The sequence below is a fragment of the Cynocephalus volans genome, chromosome 1 (assembly GCF_027409185.1).
Source record: "Cynocephalus volans isolate mCynVol1 chromosome 1, mCynVol1.pri, whole genome shotgun sequence".
NCBI classification, from domain to species: Eukaryota; Metazoa; Chordata; class Mammalia; order Dermoptera; family Cynocephalidae; genus Cynocephalus; species Cynocephalus volans.
Window position 1 is genome coordinate 37,496,085 of NC_084460.1, and position 14,515 is coordinate 37,510,599.

Consider the following 14,515-nt stretch of genomic DNA (forward strand, 5'->3'; position numbering starts at 1 on the left):
CACCTAGGCCTGACATCAAACCCCATGTTACTCTCATTTTCATGTGGGCATACTGGAAAGACAATGAAGGATCCGATCCTAAACTCTCCCATGTCCCTGGGTCCCCCGATCCTTCTACCCATAACTCTACTTTTACAGAGCCATTATTTATCCTGGTTATTAGCACTCTTTTGGCCACTGCTCACTCCAACCCCTTGACTAACTCTGACACAGCAGCCCAGTGCCGCCTTCTCTGACCCCTCAGCATGTTAACTGTGCCTAGCACTGCATGGGAGACCATGTACGCCTTGTAGCCAGTCCCCAGGACAGCAGAGACAGGATTGCCCTGAGGTCATCCTTGCCAGCCCAGAATAGCTACCACTTCTTGTCCCTAGCAAGGAATGATGGTCAAGCACAGAAATGAGGCTCTATGGACAGACAGACTTGAATTGGGTTCCTGGCTCTCCCACAACCTAGCCAAGGGCTCTCCAAGTACCCGGTCCAGGCAGGAGTCACTTCTTCCCCCAAAGAACAGGGCTTGGTGAGAAGGATGGGTACAGCTTGGGGCCAGGGGTGGTGGTGGTCATGTGACCCTGAGTTCAAATCCTAGCCCTGCTTGCATCCTGGCTGTGGGGTATAGACAAGTCTTCAAATTTCAGTCCGAACATGAAAATAAAATCAACACTATGACATGTATCTTGCAGGGTTTGTTATAAGCATCAGATTAGTCTGGCACACGGTAGGAACCAACTGGTAATTTTTCAACTTTTGCCCCCTTATAGGCTGGTACGAGGTGCGCCTCATTCATGTTTGTGTTTGTAATACCAAGCACAAGACGCAGTCCATAGGAGGAGCTCAATAAAGCAGTATGAATTTTGAACCTCATCCTCTCCCAACTCCTAAAAGTCCAGAGCAAGGATTGATAAACTATGACCTGCAGGCAAAATCTGGCTTGCTGCTTGGTTTTGTTTGAATAAAGTTTTATTGGAACACAGCCACACTCAATCATGTGCATATTGTCTATGAATGTTTTAATGCTACTACGTCAGAGTTGAGTAGATGCAACACAGACCACCACACGGGCCTGCAAAGCCAAAAACATTTACTATCTTTCTCCTTACAGACATTGTGTGTGCACCCCTGGTCTTGAGTATAGATCCTCTCAATGAGGGGGAGCACCGGAGGGCCTCTTAATTTTGGGGGGAAAAATTCCTCTGCTCCTCCCCCACCCATGCATTATATCCTCTTTCCCTGGTTTATTTGTTTATTCTCTTTAGCTTTCACCATTCCATTACATACTATTTATTTCTATTATATATGTTTATTTTCTTACTCCCCCACTAAAAAGCTCCATGTGGGTGGGAAATTTTACTTGTACTAACTCTTTTTCCCCAGAACCTTAGCCACTGCCTGGCACATATTGGGCCCTCCACAAATATATCTTGAATGAATAAACACTGATTTCATTGAAAAGATTGGTTAGTCAAAGTGTATTGAAGGCTTTCTCTTTCATGAAAGATGTGGACGCTTTTGGAGGGACTAGGTGGCCCCCAACCCCTGTGAGGAGGATATTATTTTTCCTGTTTTATAGATAAGACAACTGAGACTCTGCTTAAGTCAGGGCTTCTCAATCTAACGTGCACATGAATCACCTGGGGATCTTGTTACAATGAAGATTCTGATTCAGGAGGTCTGGGCTGGGGCCCTAGATGCTGCATTTCTAACAAGCTCCTGGGTGATGCTGAGGCTGCTGGTCTGTGGTCCACACGCTGAGCAGCGATGGTTTAGGGCTCCCATCCAGGGTCCATACGAGTACTTGGAGTAGGGTTTTGAATCTAGAGATCATGCAGGTCATCATTTTCTTTCTGTTCCCTCGTCTCCATCTCTATGCCTCTCTCTCAATCTTATGGTCTCACAGACCTGCTTCTCCTTCCCTCCTAGGTCGCTCCTGTCCCCATACACCTGCCTCCAGACCTTCCCTTCCATAGCCACCCCACCTCCAGCATCTTCAGCCTCTTCCTTCCACACAGTCTCCTCCACTTTATACATGTTCCCAAGATTGTGCCAAATGGCCGATCACATGTTTCTCCTCTGTTTTACAGGACAGTGGTTAAAAAAAGGTGATCCTCCTCACGGCCCGCAGGTGGGCTGACTTCCTCCCCCCCCTCCATAGCCTGCACAAGTGACTTCTGACAGCCACGTCTACACCCTTCAGCTCCGTCCTCAGCAGTGTCTGCTGTGGCCAAGCCAATCCTCCTTCTGCAAGCCAATCCTGCCTTCTTCTGGTTCCTGTGGTTTTCCTTCTACTTCTCTGTCTGCTTTGTCAGTTCCTCTCCTCCTCCGAATCTTTACCCGTGATCAGTTCCTGGGCCTCTGTTCTTAGCCCCCTGCTCTTGTACTCTTTCTCCAGGCCTGGTTTCATACACTCCATCCTCTCATCTGCCACCTCTCAGGGGAAGGCTCCAGATATCCACCTCCTACCCCAGTCTACCTCTGTATTTCCAAGTTCCCATGGGACATTTTTGCTTGGGAGCCCCACCGGCATTCTCAGCCCTATATGTCCAGTCATACTCATCCTTTTTGCTCCAAACCATTTCTCTCTCCCTACCCTCCTCCAGATGCCTCTGTTTTCAAGATAACCAATTCTTCCTCCCACTTACTGCTGGGTGGTTTGGGGAGAATGACTCACCTTCTCTGAGCAATTTCTGTCCTATTAAATAGGGAGATTAAATAGGGATACCTACCAGACTGGGCTGTTAGGAGGATTTATTGAGCTAATGTATGTACAAAGTACTTGGCATATAGTGGTAGTTTCTCCTTTTCCCCTCCTGTCCAGATGATTAAATATACCTTATCTATTTAGTCCTTTTAATTCTAGGAGATAGTTCATCTTCTCTCAGAAGTGCTTGGTGGGAGTTGGGGAAAGGGAGATGGTGCTTAAGAGAAAATCAAACCACCTACGTCTTCTCTATAGAAGGAAGAATACTGCAGAGAATTACTCTACAGTGACATACAGTACATGACACTCATGGGTGTTTTGGGGTTGGTGAATATAAAATTATGAATATTATTATGAAAACCCTGTGCCCCATCCATTGCTTCTGCATCCCACTGCTGGCATAAGTTTCAGACTCTAGGACCTGTGATGTAGAACTCCATGTTTGCACCACTTGAAGGGCCCTTGTTTATCACTGCACCTGGAATTACAAATATTTGCATATCTGCCTCCTACACTTCCACACTGCTTTGTCTTTGATTCCCACCATGCCCAGCACTGTGCATGCTATAAAGTGGGAATTCAAAGATGTTATGGACACTGGCTAACAGACACAGGTTGTGATGGGTCACTCAATGCCCACATCTGTTGTGGAACGTCGATGCCATGAGAACCCCTGCAAGACCCAAGGAGCTCCCAGGGGCCACCATTACTTCCATAATTCCTTATCGTTTCTTAAAGTGGAAAGAAAGAAAAGTAACATTTCATGGTCACCAACATTGCGCCAGGCACTTTACAAATTTATTGCATTCTCTCTTTGATGTAACTCTATGAGTTAGGCACTTTGCTCTCATTTTAGGGTAAAGAGAAAGGAGACTCGAAGAGTTCAGAAAGTTTGCTTAAGGCTGTACAACTGGTGAGTGATAAAGATGGGACTTGAACCCAGAGTAGCATGACTCCAAAAGCTCATTCTCTTTCTACCACAGCAATAATGCACTATGATTGTTTTATATCTCTATGCCTTTACAGAAACTATTTCCTCTAATCAGAATTTTTATTTCTCCAGTATTGGGTAAATCCATCCCTAAATATACTAACTATGCTCTGCTTCATTAACAAGTTAGTCACTTAACCAAGTGCTCCTATACCATAGTATGTATAGGCACCTCTCAGCTGACATTTCCATTATTTGATTTTATACTAGCTTCTCAGATAGGCTTGGGCACTGTGTGGGTGAGGCTCAAAGTCCTAGCCATTTCTCCCTCCACACTGTCTTGGAATATAATGTGCATATTCAATGCATGTTTGTTCAATGAATGAATGAACTAATGAAGTAAGTTCTTTGGTACTTCCAGCATAGGTAATAGGGGTCCACTGGCTTTTCTATAACAGGAGGGTGGTGGTACTAGAACCTTATCTACTCACTGCTTGACCTGTAGACCTGTGGACCCAACACTGAGCAGAGGGGCTGGGGCAGCATTTTGCTGATTTCATCTTCAGCATGACCTCTCTCTCAAGGCTGTATTTTCCAGGGACGAGGGAGGACATGGAGTGGTGTGCAATATACTTTACCAGTATCTAGGCATTCTGAATTTTAATCCACTCTTTCGCTAGCTGGATGTGTGATGAATTCCTGGACCTCAAGTTCCAAAAATGAGAAATGCAAATTAGAAATGTGGGACTAATTCAGTGGTTTTCTAACTTTTCATCACCAAGGCTCTATTTACAGAGTTATTCTCCTTTACCCTCATGTTTTGAAAATGTCTGTTTTAGTAATAAAAAAAAAATCACCTTTATTTTTAGTAAGTGCAAAAAAAATTGATAGGCAAGCATCCATCTATAACTTCCAACACAATACACTGATAACATAAGATAATTAATGCTAAACACCAAACAGATAATTCCAGTCCCACACAAAGACGTTGGATGTTTTTGTCACCTGTGAAGCTGGTTCTAGATAAAAATCATGATTCACAGTAGCCTTTCTGAAATGCGGGAAACAGCCAATGAATTCCTTTCCAAGCTTTGAGCTCCCAGGGCTACCAGTTCCCCAAGTAGACACAAATGGCCTCAGAAATTGCTGAGATTTGTGATTCTGTCTTATGGGTGCAAGTCCTGCAGGAGGATTGGTCCCCCTGTTGCTGGAATTTAGGGATTCCTAACTAGAAAGTTATACTTACAAAGGAGAGACAGCCCTTCACATCTCTCAAAATAAGAAGAAAAAAAAAATCTGAGATGGCAGAAACATAACAGACTTGAACAATAACAGTGAATTTTCAAATGGAAAATATCTATGCAAAATGAAAACTTCAGGGCTACAAACAACATAGACAGAAGTGGATATGAGAACCAACAGACGTTTGATTGGTGCAGGAAATGCATGCTACAGGTTCCCTTACAGGGCACGAAGCAAAGTCAACACCAGCTCGATACTTACAAGTAATAGGAGTAGGAATAAGCATTTCTTCTATATATTGATGGGCAGTCAGATGATGGAAATGTCCAAAAAGGGGGAAAAAAAGAAAAGACAAACAAACAAGAATTAGATTTATATGAAATCTTGATTCTTAGAAATGCACATATTATCTTAGCATCCCTAAGCTCAAGGAGATGCAAGTTTCTCTATGAATCATCTTTGCTGAGAATCAGATACTTTAAGTGGTAGAAGAAATAAGAGAGATCTCTCCTGTAATAGGGAAACTCATTACTACAGACAGAGGAAACCAAGTTTCAAATTGGTTGTTTCAGTTGTTTAAAAGTTCTTCCTTCCAGTCAACTGCAACTAGCTTCCTTGTGATTGTGGTTTTTTCTTGGCCTGGGATCAGCTTTTCGTGGTCTCCCAGAACTAGACTACCACTCTTCCACATGGCAGTGATCTAAGCAATACCACGACGACTCCTTCTGTCTTCTCTATCCCAGGTCAAATCACATCAGTAAAGTCATGCCAAAAGCAAGGAAATCACACAGCCATCCAGGATGGCTCCCCAGTGATCCACACTTCCCATTACGCAGGCCCATCGGTAGTGGCCTTCCACACTGAATCAGGGCTGGCCCCATGTGACCAATAGAATGTGGTAAGAGTTATGTTCTGGGACTTTCTAAGCTAGGAAAAAAAGAAACCTTGCAGCTCTTTCCAGGTTTTTGGAACTCTCTCTTAGAACTCTGAGTCTCTAAATAAGAAATCCAACTTCCCCAAGGCTGCTATGCTGGAGAGATCACATGGACAGTCCCTGAGATTACGTGAAAAGGAAGAAATAGTCACCCAGTCCCCAACCTTCCAGCCCCGGACAATTAAGTTATCCCAGCTGAGACCACTGACATCATGGAACAGAAACAAGTCATTCCCTTTAAGGCCTGTCCAAAGCAGACTCATGAGAAAAATAAATGATTGTTGTTCTTGAAGCCATTAGATTTTGGGGGTATTTTGCTACATAGCAGTAGGCAACCAGAACAAAATTCAACCTCTTCACAAAAGAGCATATACTAAGAGGAAGGAGTTTTAACTTTCAGTCTGCACAGATTCTGACTTGAAGAAACTCTGTGCCTTCACGTCCTCATCTGTGCGCTAGGTGGGTTGAACTAGATCTGTAATTTTCAAACTATGTGCCCAGAATCCCAGGGGTTCTGCAGAGCAGCCTTATTGTTATGGATGAGGAGGATACTGAGCAGGTGGGGTGGCTGGTCCTCCCCTCCCCATACACCAAAGTCCGAGCATCTCCATATTTATCTATTTTATAAATTGGGGTTTTATTTAAGATTTCACATGGATAAGAATTCCACTCTCCAAAAGAAAGCTTGAAAAATCACCACCTTCAATCTCTTTCTCATGTCCCTACTGCTTCTTGGCTTGTGCACAATCCCAAAACTCAAATAAGTCCATGATATTCCCTTTGTTATAACTTTTCTTCTGCTGTAAGAAAATAAATAGGAATGTTTTTATTTCACATGAGATTTAGCTATACTGACAATAAGTGATACATTTCTGGATTGAGAAAAATTGCTGCATAATTCAAGTCCCCAAATATCCATCTGAGTAGGCAAGAATAGTTTTCTTCCCTCTTGAATTATTTGATTTATTGCAACCATTATCCCATTTGCTTGGCACAGAAAAATAGTGTCTTAATAATCACAAAGGTAGAAACATGTCTTCAGAATCCCAAATTCCCCTTCTCAATCAGGAAGTGGCCAAAGCTGCCAAGGTAGATCCTTTCTAGGCTTTTCCTCATCTATCGGCAAAGCCCAACTCTACAGCCCTAGAAGGAAAGTGGCTCTGAGAGACAAGAAGCCATGGCAGAAGAGAAGACTGATGCCTCCTTAGGAGGCTGAGCTGGGAAAAAGGAGCCACAGTGCAGCAAGATCTGGCCATGCAAAAAGGTGTTCAATATCCTAGACTGAAAAACAGTGGCCCTAGATGGTGGCAGAGGGTGAAGCTTGGGACTGTGATGAGTGGAAATTGGAAGATCCCAGAGCATGTCATATAATTCCCTTCACCAGCCATACAGGTTGCCACTGTAAGGAGACCATTCCTCTGCTTCACTGCTGGCTGGTCCAGTGCCTGGAAGGTGATTCCTTGGGGGCAGAAAGCTCAGGATTCATGTGATGAAGACTTACAGACAGCTGCGTTCTCCATATTGTTGAGAATGCTGGGCTGAGAACCAAGAGGTGAGCATTTTAATCCAGCTTTCTCAATTCCTCACTGTGACATCTCGGGCAAGGCATTTCCTCCCCTTGAACCTCTGTTCCCTGATCCACCAACTGAGGTGGATGGCACAGATGACTGACAGCTCAAACAGCTTTGAGGAGAGAAAATATGAGAAGTCTTAGCAACTCGGTACCACGACTCACTAACTGCATGACCTTCGGCCAGTCACCACATTGCCCTGAGTCCCCATTGCTCTATCTCAAGCTTGGGGGTAATAATGACTATTCCCAAGAGTCACGGTGGGCATTAACATTACATTATACTAATCTAAGTTATATTTGAATGATATGTGATACATAAAGTGTTTTATGTAAATTACATCAATCTAAATCAACATTAGATTATATTCATCTAAACATCTGGAATATAGCAGGGCTCAGTAAAGGTGGCTCATGTCCCCACCTCTTCCACACATATAAGGTTTACTGCTTCTCACTCTGGGCACCAGGAACAAAGTGTTCACCTCTTTAGGAGTAATAAAAATAGTCATAAAACAAGAACAAATACCTAAGCAGGACTTACTCCATGCCAGGTATTGTTCTTGACTCTTATCACACATTAATTCATGTATTCCTCACAGTTGCCCCAACAGATAGATATTATTATCATCTCCACTTTACAGATGAGGAAACTGAGGCACAGCTGAGGTAACTTGCCTAATATCACACAACTGGTAACTGGATTTGACAGCAACATGGCTTAAAGCTCATGCTTTCAGCCACTAGCCTGTGCTGCTGTCGAGGAAGGAAGAAAATAGGTGTACCTGAGCAGTATGGTGAGATGCCACCTATCTTACCTCTTTTAATTGTCCCCACAACCCTGTGGAGCAGACATTATCATTTTCACTTTTAGTCGAGGAATCTGGGGCTCTAAGAGGTCACTCCTAACTAGGTCAAAGTCTTTGTGTATCTTTGGACCAATTGCAAGGCCTCCATCCTGTCCGCAGCCACCTCCTCCTAGGCCTCAGACTGCATTCAGCATTCCAGACCTCTAGCTTCTCTGCTCTCAACCTTGAGGATTCACCTCTGCTTGGGCCACCTCCACATCACAGCCTGCCTCCTCTTTACCTTCAAAGCACAGACCACTTACTTCTTCCAAGTAGCTTTTCTGAGTTATCCTGGATGTCAGCAAAAGCCAGCACTGTTCCTGACCCAGCTTCAAGGCAACTCCAGCATGATGGTAACTGACAAACTTCTATTAATTGAGTATCTTTTTCCAATTAAACTGCAAAGTCTTCCAGGGTAAGTATCACAGGTCTTTATTCTGTGACTAAAACACAGTTTACACGTGTGTTTTCTCTAAGACTTGAAGAAGATTTACTGAAGGTCTCCATTTACAAGGATACGGTGATATTGCAAGTAACAGATTGCCTGAAACCAAAAATCCTGAACAGGAAGACAGCTGTGCTTAGGAAAAAAAACCCAAAAAACAAAAACCCCAAACTTAATAAATCACATACTGCAGAATCATCTTTTAATCTGGCTGACAAGACTGACTTCAGGCACAGTTTCCTTTTGTTTCATACCATTTAAACAAGACTAAATTGTATGACTAACCACCGATTTGGCCATCAGCCCTTACATCTAGCTCATAAACTCACCTATCCACCCATTCATCCACCCACCAACCCATCCCTCCATCCATTTATCCATCATCCACGAAACAACCCATTCATCCACACATTCATCTAGCTCATAAACTCACCCACTCATTCATCTATCCACCCATCCACTCATCCACCCATCCATCCAACAATCCACTCACCATCCACTCACCCATTTTTCCACCAAGTCAGCAAAATCTCTTAAGGGCCTACTGTATACCTATCTGTCAAGTGCTAGAAATAGAAAGACAAATGAGGTCCTGATCCAGCCCACATGTCTGATGGAAGGGCCAGACAAAAAAATTATAAAACAGATGATAACAACAGCTACCACTTACATAGTGGGAGATCACTTATGTGCCAGGTGCTGTTCTGAGCATATTATGTGGACTATTTTGTTTAATCCTCACAAAAACCCTACAAGGCATTATTATCCCTTTTTTACAGATGAGGAAAACAAGGCTCAGAAAGGTTAAGTAATTTGTCCAAGTTTGCACAGTTGGTAAGCGGCATGGCAGGAATGAGAATCCAGGCACTAGGACCTAAGGAGCCTGTGTCAACAACCATTATGTTATATTGTCTTCTGGAGTGATAAACGTTATGATATAGCAACACAGGGAACTGTGAGACCATGCCTGGGGATCAGCATGGGGAAGGAAAGTAGATAAGGTGGCCCAGAATCTGTGATGCCTGAATTGTAGAGTCAAAGGGAAGACAGATGGAAGAGGGGGAAGGGAATATTCATGCCGATTGAGCTGGGTTTGTGGACTGGGCAGGTGGATTTGCAGGTGGAAATATCAAGATGTTGGAAGGGCTAGTTCCCAAATTGCTTGAAGAGATTGGTCTCAGTCCTGTAGGGCATAGGGAAAATGCAAGAAGACAAGTGGCCAAATATTTTTTCTAGATGGATGATTCTGGTAGGAGTATAAGAAGAAAGTCAGAAGGGAGAGGAGTTGTGGTCATAGAAGCCACAGAAAGAGCCAACACCAGAGATGTTGGGAGCCATCTCTGTGAAGGCCATGGGGATGGAGAAGGGGTGGATGTGAAGGGTGATTAAAACACAAAATCAATAGGTGATTAAACATGAGAATATTGAAGAGGACTTCCAAGTTTCCAGCTTGAGTAGCTGCCCAAGTGAATATGAGCAGAAAGAGAAGGATTTGCTCTTCAGGGCGTGTAAGAAGAAGAAGTTTAGAATGGAGTGGACAAAAGAAGATGACACATTTTGTTTAGGCTGTTTCCTACCTCAACGAGCCACTCAAAATTATGCCACACAATTTAGCATCTTAACAGATCCCGTTTTATATTTAATTTAGGTTAGATGACGTTTAAGAGTGCAGACTGCATAACCAGAGTGCCCAAATTTGAGACCTCGCTCTTCCACTTATTAGCTGTGTGATTTCAGGTAATTTCCTTAAACTCTATGTGTTTCATTTTTCTAATCTGTAGCATGCTATAATCTGATAATGTGCACTGCCTCTTTTAGCTCACCCAGTAGTTAGCTTTTCTGATTGCCTCACTGTTTTTCCCTCTCTGCTGGCTAGCCCACGTGTTCCCTGAAGGCTCTGACTGTGGCACATCTTTCTCATACTGCCCTCCAGACTTACCACCCCCCACCACAGGACTGGGTGTATCCTCAATGTTGATATCCAGGTCTGTGTTCTGAATGAAGCACTCTTGTATAAGAGATAGAGAGCTGGTCCTGGGCCCCGTCTGCTATAATTTCACTGGGTTCTCTCACTCAACATGTTTTTAGGGATTTTCCAGTATCTGCAAGGCACATTTGAGATAAGGATGAATCAGAATAAACAGCTAATGGTCCAGCAGAGGAGGTTAAGATGTGAATACAAATGACGGATATAAGGCAGAACATAACATGAGTCCTTGTAGAGATGAGATCCAGATGGTGGAGAGATTGTGTCCAGATTGGAGGTCAGGAAGGGTTTACTAGAGAAGGCGGCTTTTGAATTAGACCTTAAACATGAGTAATATCTGTTCACCTGGAGCTGAGGAATACAGGCATTAAAGGAGGAAGAACGCTCATTAACAAAACTATAGGAGTGGGGGTGAGATGTTAGGGACCTGGCAAAATCACTGTAAGCACAGGGACAGCCGTAGCTTGAAAAAGCTCGCAGATGACTTGGACATGAACTTCTTCCCTTGCTCCCACTCCACAAACCATTGTTAGAGGACAGCAGAAGCCATTGATAGATTTTAGACAACATAGTTGGGAGTACAAGTTTCATTTTTGAAACATGACTTAGGCTGCAGTGTGGAGTGTGGGTTAGAGGGGAGGCTGGTAAGGAGAGTCATGCAATAGAGGTATAGAGGCCTGACCCAGGGAAGAGGAGAGAGAGAACATGACCAAGAGAATGCAGGTTTAGAAAAATCCAGAAGAATCTGTTTGGTTGATGGGATGGGAGGTCATGCCTATCAATGAGATGGGGAGATAAGATTGGAAACAGATTGGGGAGTAGGTAATGATTTTGGTTTTGACTGTGAAAGACCTGAGGGATTTTCAAGGCTGAAGCAGAAGACCCCACCCTCACAGGACATTTCCATTGTCACGCCAGTGAAACTTCAATGACCGGGAAGTGTGATAAATACACAAATGAAGACCTGTGCATATGGCACAGTGGCTGTATGAAGGAGAGTGTTGTTGCATCTTCCTGGGGTGGAGGCTTGTGGGAAGACCTAGCTGAAGAGGTAATACTTGGGTGTCCTGTTTGGAAGAATTTAGGGCTAAGAGTTAGAGAGTGATGTGAACTTTGTAGGGGGAGAGAAATGTCAGGACATTTCATTCAGAGAAAAAGCATGCACGAAAGCAGAGAATAGTGAAATTGGGAAAAACAAACCCAGAGAGGAAAAGTGTTACCTGAATCTGGGTCACCTGTTTCATAAACCAGGATTTGCTTATTTCCTACCAGTCTCCATGGACTGATAGAATAGAATATAGCAGCCTGGGCTCTGAAGTCACAGAGTCTCAGTTTGCATCTCAATTCTAACCAAGATCTTGGCCAACTCAGGTAGACTTTTTGAACTTCAGTTTCCTCTTCTCAAAAACAAAAGCAAAAACAAAAACAAAAATCTAACCAAAACAAACAAACATACAAACAAAAAATAGGCTATGGCAACAGTTTAAATGGAAAATGAACATTTTAGGTCGGTGTGTGAGTACTGATCATAATACTGCCATTAGTGTATGTATTAGTGATGGGTTTGGAGCTGGCTTGGTACGGTTGAAGGTCATGTGTGAGATGAATGTCCCTGTTGACACTGTGCATTGTAATTCCTTAGGCAAGTGCAGGGAACAAAGCCTATCCCAACCATTAGCTCATTTGATCTTCAGAATAGGTCCATAAGATTGACTGCATCTCAGAGATGAGAAAACAAAGGCTGAGATTTGTTAATTTGCTTCTCCAAATTTGGATCCAGTTTTTCTGACTCCCAGTCCACAGCTACAAGGTGTCTGCATCCATTAGACTGGGAACTACTGGAGGACAGATATGAAGCACAGAGAAAAAAGATACAACCAGAGATGCATGTGTATCAGAGTAGACTCTTGAATTTCAAACTCAAGACAGTACAGATACACTCTAGGAAAAGTTACTTTTTGGACAGGCAAGACATATTTTTCAGAAAGTTTAGGCTAGACCAGGAGAAGCTGGGTGGGGGAGGAGATAGGGGAGGCTAGAGCCATGGGTGGTACCAACTTTGAAAATATCTCCATAAAAGTTGTCTCGTTCTTGTTTGAAAAGTATGAAGGAATAGAGAAGTTAATATAGGATCCAGACAAGTCATGGGGTGCCGGTCTGTTAAGAATCATTCTTAACATGGCTCTGGTGTTTCCCTATGCAAAAGTGCATGGCTATGCCTTAAACTTTGGAGTACCATGTTCAGACTCCAGGAAGTATGTCCCAGGCATAAAGCTGAACTATATAAAACTTGTGTACACATGTATATAACTCCATACCCAACAAACAAACACTGAAGTATAGAATTTCTCATATGTGAGTGGCTAATAAGCACCTTCAACCATCAAGATAAATTGGTTAAGGCACTAAGACTTGAGCTTTTCTCCTTAATTTGCATTGAAGGCACCTAGAGCCCAGTGATATTAAGCTGAGAACCATGGAGGTGGCCTTGCAACCCCTTCACTGCCCATTTCTTTGGGGGACAATGTCCAAAGAGTATAAAGGGGAGGAGGCAGGGACGGAGATGATCAGGGCTGCAGTGCTGAGTCAGTGATGAGGGTCTCTTTCTATGTCAGGACTCAACATGGTGCTCTGGAAAAGGTGGTATGTTCCATTACATTACATAATGGCATATGGCCATTCTAGAACATTCTGAGCTCTACAAGCTCAAGCCAGTGGAGGGGGTGCTGCAGGTGTTTGACCTCTGAAAACTCCTGGATTGAGGAATCACAGGTAATGATGGAACATTGAAGAGATGCTGAGACTAGGATCCTGAGCTGTGGTGATTTGTCTATTCTTTTCCTTCAGTGTCTCTTCTTTTTAGACAGATGTGGACAGCATTCTGGCCAGCAATATGTTAATAAGACACTCAATCAATCAATGAAGTTTCCCCATATTTATACATGGTGCTGGGGTCAGAAGAGCTGCACGGAGGTGAGGGAGTTCACCACACCCTGCACTGTCCTTTGGGGCACCTCTAGGCACAGGAAGACGTTGTAGGTTAGTGGGAAGAGTGCAGGCCTGTATTGGATCTCTCTCTTCCTCCCCATTTTCTCCTCTCCTTTTCTCTCTTCTCCTTCCCTACACGCATCTGTAAATTGTTCCTTTCAACTAGGTCAGCAAAATGTCTTTTTTTCCTCCAAAAGATACTTCTGTACAAACACGGATCAGCACACTCCCCCTCCACTGCCATGATGTCTGCATTTTGCCTCTTGGGTGATCACGTGATGCCTGTCGATGGGGTTTGAGGGACAGTTTTGATAGACTTGAGGCATGATGAAGATACTCAGAACAGGTTAAAACTACACAAAGGATTTACTTTATACTCGCTCCCACCCTGGAAACAGAAAGCCGTGTTTTCCCTTCCTAAAAGTCACACATTTCAGAAATAGCTGTTGAGAAGGAAGTGAAATTTCTTCACAAGCTCACAGACGATGGTGACGTGGGTTAAGCCAGGCTTTAGAAAGAGCAAAATTGGAAGAGCATATCTGATTTACAAATCAGTGGCAAAGAATAGGAAAACTTCAGGTTTATCAAAGAGGTATTCAATGCTATAAAATTAGTTATTTTTCCCAGGTAGACAATCCTCACGTCTGCCTCTAATGTGTCTGTGACTCTGAGAAACATGTCAATGATCTTATATGTGCAATGTTGCTAACTGCTCCCAGAGAAATCAAAACTCATGTTCTTCCTCATATAACTGCAGCTGACTAGTCACTGAGACATACAATATGGCCATATTTCATCCATGATTGATGATATGACAATGCACTGTTGTCCTTAACCTTTTGAGGGCTCTTTACCCCCAATATTAACCTAAT

The 14,515-nt window shown here is 43.3% G+C and overlaps 1 protein-coding gene across 1 annotated transcript in view; it reads right to left on the reverse strand.

Moving 5' to 3' along the window:
- The window catches only part of PTPRT (protein tyrosine phosphatase receptor type T), a 783,412-nt gene that overhangs the window by 134,900 nt on the left and 633,997 nt on the right, over nucleotides 1–14,515 (reverse strand). Inside the window, exon 15 of the mRNA XM_063092330.1 lies at nucleotides 5,133–5,162. Coding sequence (XP_062948400.1) covers nucleotides 5,133–5,162 — 30 coding nt within the window. The remainder of the gene's footprint in view (nucleotides 1–5,132; nucleotides 5,163–14,515) is intronic.